At 49.7% G+C, this 13,418-nt stretch overlaps 2 protein-coding genes across 2 annotated transcripts in view; both read left to right on the forward strand.

Annotated features, from left to right (window-relative positions):
- Positions 1 to 13,418, forward strand: part of TTC9C (tetratricopeptide repeat domain 9C) — a 395,268-nt gene that overhangs the window by 77,349 nt on the left and 304,501 nt on the right. The gene's annotated exons all lie outside the window — the stretch shown is intronic.
- ADAMTS4 (ADAM metallopeptidase with thrombospondin type 1 motif 4) lies at positions 742 to 13,327 on the forward strand. Its single transcript, XM_063317154.1, has 9 exons — positions 742 to 1,332; positions 4,733 to 5,056; positions 6,042 to 6,174; positions 7,104 to 7,271; positions 7,639 to 7,925; positions 9,124 to 9,310; positions 9,613 to 9,788; positions 9,978 to 10,153; positions 11,757 to 13,327. The coding sequence occupies exons 1-9, from the start codon at positions 742 to 744 to the stop codon at positions 12,166 to 12,168; spliced, it is 2,454 nt and encodes an 817-aa protein (XP_063173224.1). The 3' UTR covers positions 12,169 to 13,327.

Consider the following 13,418-nt stretch of genomic DNA (forward strand, 5'->3'; position numbering starts at 1 on the left):
TCCCCTCAACCAATCAGGCTGTTGTTAAAAAAAAGGAGGTGGAGCTAATGCAGGGAAATTCAATCGAGGAGTGGAGATTAATATATATATATATGTGGACATGTATACATCCACACATTCTCTCAAAGTCAGAATCTTCCTGAGGATTAAAAGACAGAGAAAACTAACTGGGACTGAATTGGTTCCTTTTTAAAAAAAATTTCCTCTGATTTTTTCATTCTAAACCCTTCGTTTTACAAGGGAAACCAAGTCAGTGGATGACAATAGGCATTTTTCTATTGCTTTTTAAGATCTGGAAGAGAAGCAGAAGCCGGCGAGAAACTTCCAGTCTAACTTGTGTCCCACGAAAGAAGACCAAGTCAGCTGGAGGGGTGGGGGAAAACTTTCAGCAGCAGAAAAAAGGAGGAAGGAAAAAAATCTGTCAAAGACCGTTTTTCAATCATTTCCTCTCAGCGGCTAAAAAAGCAAGCAGAGGGTCTTCACATTTGATCTGATTTTTCCTCCTGGTGAGAAATTTTATCAACTTAAGAGTTGCAAGCAGCAGAGAGAACGGGGAAGATCTGTTGCGTCTTTCTCACTTGCTTATATTATTTGCTGCATTCTTCTGTGCAAATTGTAAGGGATTTGCTTTACCCTTACTAAGATCCCTATTTTGGGGAGTGCCCCCCATTTTTCTCTAAAGTTGACTTTAAACAAATATTTTCCCCCATGTTTATTCTTCTGCTCCTCACTTGCTCTAACATGGCTTTGTCAGCGACCCAAAGGGGCTCTTTGGGCAGATATGACGAAGAAATCGTTTACCCTGAAAAACTGAATGTCACGTTTTCTGCTAGTCAAGACCCAGCTGGCACGCTTGAGAATGACAACTCCCTCGATTACGGCATTGACTCGGACCATCACCTCTCTTTTCGACTCTGGATATTTGGAGAAGAACTGACTCTTGATTTAGAGGAAGACCCAAGCTTCTTCACAGAGGGCTTGACCGTACAATACTTGGGCAGACTTGGGCAAGTGGTAGACAGTCCTCCCGAACGTGGGAACTACTTCACCGGGACAATCAACTCAGATCCAGAATCGATTGTGGCGATCAGTTTTGATGGAATCTCTTTGATCGGGGTGCTGCAGTACTGGGGCACCGAGTACCACATCCAGCCTGTGAAAGGGGGGACCCCGAACACGACAGGAGGACCCGGGGCCCACGTGGTGAGGAGGAAGATGTTGGACAAAGGGGATGGGCCGATGTGTGGGGTCGGCGCGCAAGTGCCGGATGGTGTGTCAAGTGACGAAGGAAAGCTTCGGGAGAAGATGGACTCATCCCCCAGAAGAACAAAGGTAGGGAGATATGTCCACCATATTCACTAAGGGCAGGCTGGTGAGGATCTTAATGCTCAAGATTGCTCATGTGTTGGGTTCTTGGTTGAATCCCCTGAATGAAAGGAACATGTCCTTGTTCTTACAGGAGAGAGTTACCTCTGGCGCCGAGTCCCACATTTGAGGGTCACAATATTTCTTGATGTCTCCTCCTTCCCATGGTCCCAGCTTGCCCTGTGTGCTCCTTCTGCAGAGCCCCAGTGTCATGGTCAAGAGCCAGACCTGGTGGCCCACGTCTGGTGCCAGGGTTAGCCCTCCAGTCCAGTGCCCCATGACAGGTGGCTGCCAATTCAGAAAGGCACACTATGGCCTAAGGGGAAGATGGGAGGCGATGACAGCCAGAGTTTAGAATGACTGAACTGCAGTATGGCTGGAAAGGAAGCATTACACTATTTTTCTTTCTCTATAAATGCCCGGGAAGGGGAGAAATAGCAAAACAAGGGAGGACAGAGAATGAGGGTGGGGTAGTTATAGGCCATGTGTTTAGCCATAGCATATGTAGCTACTTTTGAGCGGGTGGACTCTATGTGTAAAAGGTAGATTACCTCCTGGTGATTACATAGATCTCTGGGCAGCAATAAAGAATTTGTTATTCTTCAGGGAAGTTTTATTTTTCCAATTTCTCTCTCTAGCGCAGTGTTTAACAACCCTGGCAACTTGAAGATGGGTGGACCTCAACTCCCAGAATTCCCCAGCCAGCATAAATGGACTTTAAATGAAAAATATCAATTGCATGCTGGCTGGGGAATTCTGGGAGTTGAAGTCCACCCATCTTCAAGTTGCCAAGGTTGAGAAACACTGGGCTAGCCCATTGCCTTGGAATCTCTTGATAATTCCGCCATCCGAAAACTAACCAATCCATACATCGATCTCTCACAAGTTTATAACCCCAAAACTGCTGAACACCACTGGTCTCTTCAACTCCTCGCTGTCTGGTCCCTCCCATCTTTCGCCCCGAACGGTAAGTGTTCTGTGCCAAGTGCGATTGGCGCTCACATTCTTTGACACACACACCCAACTCCTTTTCATACAGAAACAGAAAATAAGCCTCATTCACTCGCTGGCTCGCTCATGTCACATTTTCTAAATCCATGTCAATTGCTCGGACCCAAGTCCTCCTTGAGTTACATCCGAAACATAACAGGGGAATATAATAAAAGCGGGCAGAGTTTGCGCACTCCCAGCCATCATCCACAGCCCCTCCCTCTTTCCTGCCAGCTCTTTATTTGGGTGGCCAGATGGCATCAGCAAGGATTGGGCAAACCTCTGAATCGCTAACGAGGCAGGCAACCTGCCCTCCCAACTCAGTGGCTCGGCTGGCATGCCCAGTTAGGGTTTCCTGGGGAAAAGGTACCCGCCAGGTAGCTGAATGTAAAGACAGACAGCCAAACTCTCATCTCACAAAAGCAGCAGAGCAAGGGGGCCAGTTCCCAAGACCAATTTGAGCTTCCAGAGCAGAGGCGGGCCAGGCCAGCAGATGGCACACACCAAACCAAGGTTGGCAGAGTCACTGATGACTAGAACAGGATCAGAGCCCAGCTTGCGGAGAGCTGAGGCTGAAAGTCCTCCGATTTAGGCTAGTGTTATTAATACAAAGATGCACAAAAGGGCCCACTGTTTTCCAGGCTGGCAAGCATGTGTGATCTCAGCTTAATCCAGCCAAGGTCACCCAAGTCCCAGATCCTAAACCCCAGCTGCTTTAAACCTCTGCTCCATTTCGGGGTTCGGTATCCCCTCCGGGCCACCAACATCCCAAGTGCTGGGCCCGGAAAGGCAGATTTTGCTGTACCTGTCTCAAAGCACGCCGGAAAACCTCGTTTTGCGTGGAAGCAGAGATGGCTGGTCCCTTGCCTTTAAACGCTGCGTTGCAGCCACCCTGGATTTGCCTATTCTGGCCACCACCCACTCTGCAAGGGTGTTCAGACAGAGCGAGCTCTGCAAACTTTTCCGAGGAAAGAATTTCTCTCCTCCCATGTGGGCCTGAGGCAATCTGAGAAAAAGGGTGGAATCAGGTCCTTCACGACGCCCGACTGCTTTTAAATCCTGTTTTCCGTCCTGTGCTTGGTCAACCCTCTGCAGCATGGGAATGCCGGTGGCAATAAAACAGCAATTTGATGTGGGTACAGAATGCACCATAAAGGAAGGCTGCCCATTTCAGCTTGGGGAGAGGGCTCTGGGTTGAATGCTGGAGGTGAAGTCTGCTTGCTGGATTCTTAGCCCAGTAACTGAGTGGCATTCACACATTCAGCCAGCTCCCCTCGAAATAATAATACCCCACACGGGCAGCTGTGGCCGGGCTCACAGTGCTGCGGGGATCTCCACACCAGGCAGAACCAAGGGGACCCAGGCTTAGCATAACCCCTGCCTGTTCTCCTGCTGTACCAAACTTTCAGGACTCGGGGCTCTGTGCCAGCCACAGCAACTGCCCCGCGCCCTTTCTTGGCTCAGAAAAGTCGCCCAGCAGGCAGCCAAATCAAGCTGCAGAGAAGTGCAGAGATTTAACTCTCCCACTGCTTGGCGAGGTCCAGGGCAGAGACGTGGCTCACCAGCAGCTCCCTTAGGCTGAACAGATAGCGGTAGATGAATCCACCAAACTTGGGGTTTGGTTTGGAACAGTTCTTGAAACAGCTGGTCCTGAAGCTGAAGCTTCTTTTTCAACGAGATCACCAAATGCAAATGTTTACCATGGACCCCATTCTGACCTACAGGGACTCACCTGTCTCGGACAGCCATCGGCGTTTCCACCACCTGCCACCAGATTGTTTAAACCAACATGGAATCTATGACTTCATTCACATACTGCTCATCAGAACCATGATTTTACGGTCTTCTCTCAGAAGTGCACCCCCCAAAAGCAGCCAGGGGACTTGGGGAGGGGGCCCCTCCTTCGGTGATGCTGAAAGGCCAGCTTCAACAAGCCATCTGCTCTGGCTGTTTTAATTTGGCTCCTGCACCACTTTCAGCTTTAAGAACCAATACCTGGGAGTCGAGGGTCTTCCCTTCCTTCCTGTTTCCTTCCTTCCTGGTCTTTTCCAGCCCCGGAGGAAGTAATAATAATAACTGAGCTTAATCAGATATTCAGGCAGACTCCTTTTACAGCGTAATAGGAAAAAGAGGCATAATATAATATAATATAATATAATATAATATAATATAATATAATATAATATAATATAATATAATATAATATAATATAATATAATATAATATAATATAATATAATATAATATAATATAATATAATATAATATAATATATTATCATTTCCAATCCAGATCCTGGTTCTCGACCTGGGGACCAACCGATACTCTCGTGTGACGTTGGCCACGCTCAACTTTTTGTGCCCTTCTTTCTCCCCACAGCGGTTTGCTTCCATCCCACGCTACGTGGAGACCCTGGTGGTGGCTGATGAAGAAATGATGCGGTTCCACGGAGCAGGCCTCAAGCCGTACCTGCTCACCATCATGGCGGCGGCCGCCAAGTTCTTCCGCCACCCGAGCCTCAGGAATCCCGTCAACTTGGTGGTGACCAGGCTGGTGGTGATCGGAGAATCCGAGGACGGGCTGCGGGTCACCTCCAACGCGGCCGAGACTCTGCGCAACTTCTGCACGTGGCAGAAGGGCCTCAACAAAGCCAGCGACAAAGACCCGGAGCATTTTGACACAGCCATTCTCTTCACCAGACAGGTGGGAGGCTATTCCAAGGCGCCCGTCCCAGCTGGCAGGCATCTTAGTGGGGTAAAACAGGCCCCAGTCTTTTGGAGCCAGCGGAAACGTTGGGGGCTTTAAGAGCGTCTCGGGGGCGCTTTCACAAAATGGCCCGACAGTGGGCGTGGCCAGATACGAAAGCCTGATTTCCTAGACAGAAATTGGCAGAAGGCTTCCTGAAGCTCCCGCTAGGACAGTGTTTTTCAAACTCGGCAACTTGGAGAGGGGTGGACTTCAACTCCCAGAATTCCCCAGCCAGCATGCTTTAAGGTGGATGGACTTCAATTCCCAGAATTCCTCAGCAAGCCTGCTGGCTGGAGAATTCTGGGAATTGAAGTCCACCCCTCTTCAAGTTGCCGAGCTTGAGAAGTGCTGCTGAAGGATATTTTCTACCGACTTATTGGCCTTTTTTAAAAACAATAAAAACAGACACTTCCAAATTCTCGATGGCCGCTCCTATGCCAGTTTCAATTTCCTAGAATTCCTTCAAAGCTCACGTAGATCCCAGAAGGCAATAGAAGCTATTGGAAGTTATTCTACTGGAAATAGAAATTATGCTGCTGGGCTTTAAAAGAACGTCGGCTTCCCACTTATTATTTTTTATTTTATTTTATTTTATTTTATTTTATTTTATTTTATTTTATTTTATTTTATTTTATTTTATTTTATTTTATTTTATTTTATTTATTATTCACATTTCTATTATTGTCCATCTCCCCCCAGGAGGGGGACTCTGGGCGGTTTACAATGAATTTCTCCTTTAAAACCTCAACACGTAAAATTACCAAATCAGCATCTACAATACTAAAATAATAAATATAAATATAAAATCCAAGTGGGATTATTTTTCGTGACCTGTAGTTTCTTCCTTGGGCTGACAGGAAGCCTGGTTAGGAACCTAGCTTTACCCCTGGAGGGCTGGGGGAACCATTTTTACAATATATGCTTCTCTTTCTGCTGGCAGGATCTCTGCGGGCGCTCCAGCTGTGGCACCCTGGGCATGGCAGACGTTGGCACAGTCTGTGACCCAGCCCGCAGCTGTTCCATTGTCGAGGATGATGGGCTCCAGTCAGCCTTCACCGCAGCCCACGAACTGGGTAAGTGGGATCAGAGCTTGACCTTCCAACAGACACGCCTATCTGAATAAACTAAATGTTCAACCTGCATCAAATTTATCTGCCCCTTTTCTGGGCAATTCTCTAGCTTGAAATAAACCTGACAAACTTGCACGAGACTTACAGGTCGTCCTCGCTTAGTGACTGCCTCATACAGTGACCGTTTGCAGTTACAGCAGTGATGGAAAAGCAACCTTATGACCAATCCTCTTGTTTATGACCTTCACGGGTCAGTAAAGCAAAGGAAAGCTGAAGTAAGATTGTAAGCACAGTCGCGGTTTCACTTAGCGACCACTTCGCTGGTCCCAGTTGTGGTTGCTAAGTGAGGACTACCTGTATTGCCAATTAAATGTCTATCGGATCATTACAGCTTTAGACGAGACAGAGAACACAATTTTCCTCTTTGCCAGAAACTAAGGATCCCCGTGAGAGGATTCTTAGCATCCTCATCAGACTGAAGTTCTCTCAATGCTCTTAAAGCAAGGGAGAAAATCAGGATAAATTTGTCATATTGACAGAGAGAGAGACAGAGGGACAGAGAGAAAGAGAAAGAGAATGCATGGGCTACTCAATCGGCTAAAATCAATGCTTGGGTAACAATTCAAATATTTCCACATATTTGTTTCTGCTCAGCAAAGATCTCAGTTCTATCGTCTGTCCAGTATATTTATATAACACTCCAGGTTTGGTTCCTGGATTTCTTTGCATTTAATCTTTGTCAACCCATTCAAAAGGGCAGCTACAGGGAGCCGAAACCTGAGTCAAGGGGCCGAAAAGGAAATAGGTTGAGGTTTGCTAGCCAAGTTGGCAGATTCAGCTCTCGCAGGGCAAATGTAGAACCAGGGAATATTTACCGTGGTTTAAACAGGACAGGGGCCGAAGGAACTGAGGTTATGCTCCTCCACTCACAGGTCACGTCTTCAACATGTTGCACGACGACGACAAACACTGCAAAGAACTTAACCGTCACAGCAACTCCCGCCACATGATGGCCGCCGTCATGTCTCCGGTGAATCCGGACGAGATGTGGTCGCCGTGCAGCGGCCGCTTCATTACCGAATTCTTGGACAATGGCCACGGTACGATCCGGTTTCTCTTTTCGTCCCCGTAAGATCTTCCTGGCCAGTGGTTCTCTTTAACCAGCATATTCCTTTATAGTAGGATTTACTTTTTATTTTTTAAAAAAGCCCTTTTGAAAAGCTCAAGGAACAAATGCTTCACGCACCTCTGTGCATTTTAGTGTTGTTCCTTCAATCACAGCGAGGCGAAGATGAAAATGGGGAGGCGTCCTGAGACAGGAGGTTAAGATGCTCAGTTGGGGAGCAGGTTGTCTAGTGGCTAACCATCTTTCTAAACAATTTACAGCAGAAAAAGAGCTAAACTCAAAGAATTTGGCAAGGAATTTAGCAAGACTAAGACTCCATTCCGTTTTTTGCCCCTTTTCAGGCCATTGCCTCCTAGACAAGCCGCACGAAACTCTGAAGCTGCCCGCTGTCTTCCCTGGCAGCAATTACAACGTGGACCAGCAATGCCAGCTTAGCTTTGGCAGCGAATCCCGCCACTGTCCCCACACACACACACCATGCTCCTCGCTGTGGTGCACGGGCCAGATCAATGGGCAGTTCATGTGCCAGACCAAGAATTTTCCCTGGGCAGACGGGACGCGGTGCGGGGAAGGAAAAAGCTGTATGAGCGGCGAGTGCATCAGCCATACGCAGCTGAAAGAATATGATGTAAGTTGTTCTTCTGGCAGATGGGCTGGTCCATTAGGGGCCACAGAATTGGAGGGGGAACAGATGTGGGTCGGTTTGGGGCCACACGATTGAAGAGGGAAGAGACCCAAATATATATATATATATATATATATATATATATATATATATATATATATATATATATAAATATCTCCCACCTATGCGGTCAGCACACCCCTTGGGGGAAAACTCAGCCCCTAGAGATAAGAGCGTTTAGAGGTATATCTGAAATACACACAGAACATTTTCAGCGAGCTTTTTCACACCCGTTCTTCCCTCGTTTTCCGAGTTTGGTGCTTTGGCGATCCGGCTAAGCTCTCCCTGGGATCTGTTATCCACCTGTCTTTTTGCCATTCTGCAGAAAGCCTAGTGTGGCAGAAAGTACATCTTAGAGCTAATGTAATTTTTTTTTTTTAAATCGTGTCCAATTCTCGGAGACTGCCTGGACAAGTCCCTGCAGTTTTCCTGGCAAGTTTTTTTCAGAAGAGCTTTGCCATTGCCTCCTTGCTAGGGCTGAGAGGGAGTGGCTGGCCCAAGGTCACCCAGCTGGCTTCGTGCCCAAGGTGGGACTAGAACTCACCGTCTTCCGGTTTCTAGCCTGGTGCCTTCACCGCGACACCAAACTGGCTCTCGAATGTAGTCTAGTGACTTTTAAAATCTGTATCTGTCCTTCTTTTCCTTCAAGGAGGTAATGTCCACCCTATTCACAAGAAAATGGCTGAGGTAGGCCAGGCAGAGAGAGAACCGTTCCATAACTGCTTGGCTCTCTGAATCTTGGTCTTCCCACCCTAGGGCAATCCTCTACCCTTCCCGAATTGAGCCACGGAGATCTTGCCATAAGCAAAGCTGTGTCTCCAACTTAGTATCTGCTAGATGGTGGATGGGAAGAACGTGCAATAAAAATGGCTAAAGATAAACGTTCAACCATCCTGTGGCTTGTTTAGCACAATTAATTTATTTATTTAATCATATTTTTATCACCGCCCATCTCCCTCATACGGGGGACTCTGGGAGGTTCACGAGAATGGGGGAACTCTGCAGCTTCGAAGCCAGAACCTGTCCGTATGAATCTAGCCAGCATCTGCACTTTTAAATCAGAACGCAGGATCCGAGGCTGCTGCAGGTTTTAAAAAATCTGGTGCCTTTATCTTCAGCCGGTCCCTTCTAATCATTGCAGATTCCCACCAATGGAGGTTGGGGGCGCTGGGGCCCCTGGGGAGAGTGTTCCCGCACTTGTGGCGGTGGAGTTCAGTACTCGACCCGCGAATGCAACAAGCCGGTGCCCCGAAATGGCGGCAAATACTGCGAAGGGAAGAGGACCCAGTTTCGTTCTTGCAATGCCCAGGACTGCCCCGATGGAAACGGTGAGCTGAGTTTTTTTGGCCCTTTCAGTCGGCTGAACGGCTTTCCTGTTCAACATGCGGCCGAGGCGCTTTGTCTCACGTTACCGTAAAAACAGGTCTCCAAAGGATCTCCCAGTCCGTGCTGGCTGGGGAATTCTGGGAGCTGAAGTCCTCCCATCCTAAAGTTGCTAAGGCTGAGAAACACTGTGTCCACACTGATAAGCATTGTGTATCCCCACACACATTTGCAGAGGACGGCGCGTCCCTTCCCATCTTTCCCTCCCACAACCTGGTTCAAGGATGGGCTTTTTTTCTTCTTCCAGCTTTAACCTTCCGGGAGCAACAGTGTGCCGTGTACAACCACCGAGCTGACATGTTCAAAGACTACCCCTCGCCCATGGACTGGGTGCCTCGCTACAGCGGGGTGGCCAAGCGCGATCAATGCAAGCTGACCTGCCAATCCCATGCCTTAGGCTACTATTACGTGCTGGAACCAAGGGTAAGCTGGAACACAGGAGCCGGGCCTTCGGGCCTGACCGTAGGTGAATGTGTTGGTGTCCCCCTCCCCCAGACATCTCGCGCTCCGGCTCTCACGATCCTATCCGCCGGCTGCCGCTGGAGTCCACAACATCCAGAGGGCAACAGCTGGAGCGATTGGAACTAAGACGGACCTTCTCCTCCATTCCAGGTGGCCGACGGAACACCTTGCTCGCCAGAATCTACCTCGGTCTGCGTCCAGGGGCGCTGCGTCCACGCCGGCTGTGACCGCATCATTGGGTCCAAGAAGAAGTTTGACAAATGCATGGTGTGCGGGGGCGACAACTCGAAATGCACAAAGGTCTACCGCTCCTTCACCAAGCCCCAGTAAGTGACCTTTTGGCTTATGATGTTGAAAAGCTGGGCGCGCGATGGATGCCCTTCAGAATCTTGGCAGCATTCAGTCCATGGCTAAAATATAGGGCCATGTAGCCATTTCTTCCCCCCATTCAGTTGTGTTGGATTCTCAGAGACTGTCTTGATAAGTCCCTGCAGTTTTCTTGGCAAGGTTTTTCAGAAGTGGTTTGCCATTGCCTCCTTCCTAGGGCTGAGAGAGAGTGGCTGGCCCAAAATCACCCACCTGGCTTCATGCCTAAGGCGGAGCTAGAAATCACAGTCTTCCAATTTCTAGCCCGATGCCTTAACCCAGTGTTTCTCAACCTTGGCAAGTTTAAAATGGGTGGACTTCAACTCCCAGAATTCTGGGAGTTGAAGTTCACCCATCTTAAACTTGCCAAGGTTGAGAAACACTGCCTTAACCACTACACTAAACTGGCTCTCACATAGCCATAAGATACAGTTTGGCCTAGTGGTTAAGGTGCTAGGCTAGAAACCAGGAGACTGTGAGTTCTAGTCCCGCCTTAGGCACGAAAGCTGGCTGAGTGACTGTTGGCCAGTCCCTCCCTCTCAGCCCAAGAGCCAATCAGGCATGGCAGGAGAGTTCTAGCCCCGCCTTGGGCATGAAAGCCGGCTGGGTGGCTGTGGGCCAGTCCCTCCCTCTCAGCCCAACCCACCTCACAGGGTTATTGTTGTGGGGAAAATAGGAGGAGGGAGGAGTACTAGGTATGTTTGCTGCCATGAGTGATTTCTAAAAATAATAAAGGCAGGATAGAAAATTAAATAAATAAATACTCCATTTCAATGTATAGGTGGTGTTTGTATGGATACACCCTTAGCGTTGTTTAGCAACACAGCCCTACTGCATCGCTCACTGAAAGACCAAATGGGGTCCAGGTTTCCCACACTTTTGACTTAAGCAATTTATTAAAGCAAGAGGATTGTTCGAGCTTTAAAGCAAAACGTTGGGGCTTCACAGCAGCCAAAGGAGACCCATGCAGGAACATCTGGACTTTTCAAATGCAATGCACTCCTGCGTTACAGGGAATGCTGTGATTCCCAACCCCTTTTTCTTTTCTTTTTTTCCAAAAAGTTCTTACCAATTGCGAATCACGAGTCCCCCTCTCCTGTTCCGCAAGGATCTTTGTCCAGCTAGCTCGCCAGCCAAGCTGCCAAACTAACCACTCCTCCTGCACACTCATTTCCATAAAAGTTGATGCCACGTGTACAAGGAATTCATGCACCCCTCACTGCAGGCAGGCCTTAGCTACTTAGAATACCCGTGCACTTTGAAGGGTTGATGGCCCCCCAAGATTTGAGATGAGACCTCCAAAACATGACTTCGAAAGCCCAAAGGGGACCCGCAATGTTAACACTGACTCTTTTTCAACACGATTTAAATTTTGCACATGGTGGGCAACGTTCAGTTGTTGGCTCTGACTTGGCGATCCCCGCTCAAAGTCCTCCAGGATCGGGGCAGGCTATAAATATTGCAAAATATATCGTGAGCAAAAAAGAGGGACTTGATTATTTTATCCCCCACGGTCAGCCCTTGTCCCTCCCCGAGTTTAACCCTGGTTTTGCTAACCCACAGCTACGGGTACAACGACGTGGTCACCATCCCGGCGGGGGCCACCAGCATCCTGATTCGCCAAAGCAGCAGCTCGGCGTCGGCCGACGGCATCTACCTAGCGCTGCGCCGGCAGGACGGCTCCTATGCGCTCAATGGCAACTACATCCTGACCCCCTCTGAGCAGGATATCCACCTGCAGGGCGGCGTCACCCTGCGCTACAGCGGGGCCACCAAGGCAATGGAGATGATCACCGGCCGCGGGCCCCTGAAGGAGCCGCTCACCTTGCAAGCCCTGGTGGTGACCGATCAGAAGGTGCCACGCCTTAAGTACACCTTCTTTCTCCCCAAGCCGCCCAAAAGGCTTTCCTACCAGTGGCTGAAGCAGAGGGCCCGGATCCTAGAAGTGCTACAGAGCCGACGAGGGCGCAAATAGAGCAGCCTTAGCCAGAGGGGGCCAGGCAGGGGTCTCAAACTGCTCTCGCCCCCTCCCCACTGCAGGGGAGGCCAGGAGCTGCGGGGCAGAGGGCTGCATTGCCCCCAGCCTGCTTTGCAAAGAGGACCACACTGCAAGGAACCTGGGACAAAACAGTTATAAGCGGCGGCGATATGGCTCGGCAGAGGCTGGCATTCGGGGACCCTTCGTTTCTCGGCCGGCTGCAGACCAATTCCTGGCTTGCTTGGCTCCGCTCAGACGCTGGGCGAAGCAGGAGGCAAATTTGGGACTGGGGGGGGGGGGCAAGGCGAGGCAAAGCAGCAGCCAGGAGTCCCCAGGTCTGAGATGCAGCTCAACTTAGCGCTGCCATGTTAGATTTAGCGAATGCCCTCCAGGACGGGGGGAGAATGCGAAAAGTTGGAAGAAAAGAACCTTCAAACGCCACCGAGGAGCCAAAAAAGAGGAAGAGAAGGCCTCTGGCGCTTGGCAGAATGGAAACATTCAGAAGCCAAGAACGGAGGAGCAGAAGAAAAAGGTTGCTGGCCTGGGAGAGCCAGATCCGAGTCAAACTGAGCCCTGCCGTGGGTTGATTTTTCGTTGTGGCTGGACCCTTAGTCGTGTGTGCCCAGCCACACCTGTACTATATTTATTGTTGTTTTTATTTATTTGTCATCCTGGGGGAGCAGAGTTGAGTTACGGAGGGGGGGGAGGCGATCTTTGACGAAGACCGGCCATGCATACTTTTGAGGCTTGAGCAGGCGGCGGAATTGGTTCCCTCGCTCTCTGATGACGCTTGGCTCTGGGGTGCCCCACGTCTGAATCAATTGTGTCTACCTCATCCCTCAAGCGCTTCCTCCCTTGCGCATCTCTCCTCCTGCTTCCAAGCGCGTTACTCGACGATGCGTGGGCCCTGTTGCTCGTGGGCACCCGCCATCCAGAGCAAGCGCGGGGCCAACGCTCTCCAGGTCTGGCCTGCAACCCACCTCTCTTGGGCACCAGAAAAATTGCAGCCTGGGGTAGGACAAGCCACTCCAGGCTGAATGCCTCTCCTGTAACGTGCCAGCTTGGCAGGACAGTGGCAAGCAAAGGCTTCAATCATGCCAGCCCTCCCACCCCACCATGCCTCCAGGGGAGACCCCTTCGTCCAGGGGACGAATGGAGCTGGGAGGGGAGGCTACCAGACGGTACTGAGAAGGGAGTGGAGACTAGTGGTTAGAGCAGCGGGGGATGAAGAGCCTCCGATTGCCAGT

Source organism: Candoia aspera, chromosome 17, assembly GCF_035149785.1.
Source record: "Candoia aspera isolate rCanAsp1 chromosome 17, rCanAsp1.hap2, whole genome shotgun sequence".
Taxonomy (NCBI): domain Eukaryota; kingdom Metazoa; phylum Chordata; class Lepidosauria; order Squamata; family Boidae; genus Candoia; species Candoia aspera.

Coding starts and splice junctions, on each gene's coding strand:
- ADAMTS4 (XM_063317154.1), top strand. CDS start 742: ATGGCTTTGTCAGCGACCCAAAGGGGCTCTTTGGGCAGATATGACGAA. Junction 5,057..6,041: donor CCATTCTCTTCACCAGACAG/GTGGGAGGCTAT, acceptor TTCTGCTGGCAG/GATCTCTGCGGGCGCTCCAG. Junction 7,926..9,123: donor CGCAGCTGAAAGAATATGAT/GTAAGTTGTTCT, acceptor TAATCATTGCAG/ATTCCCACCAATGGAGGTTG.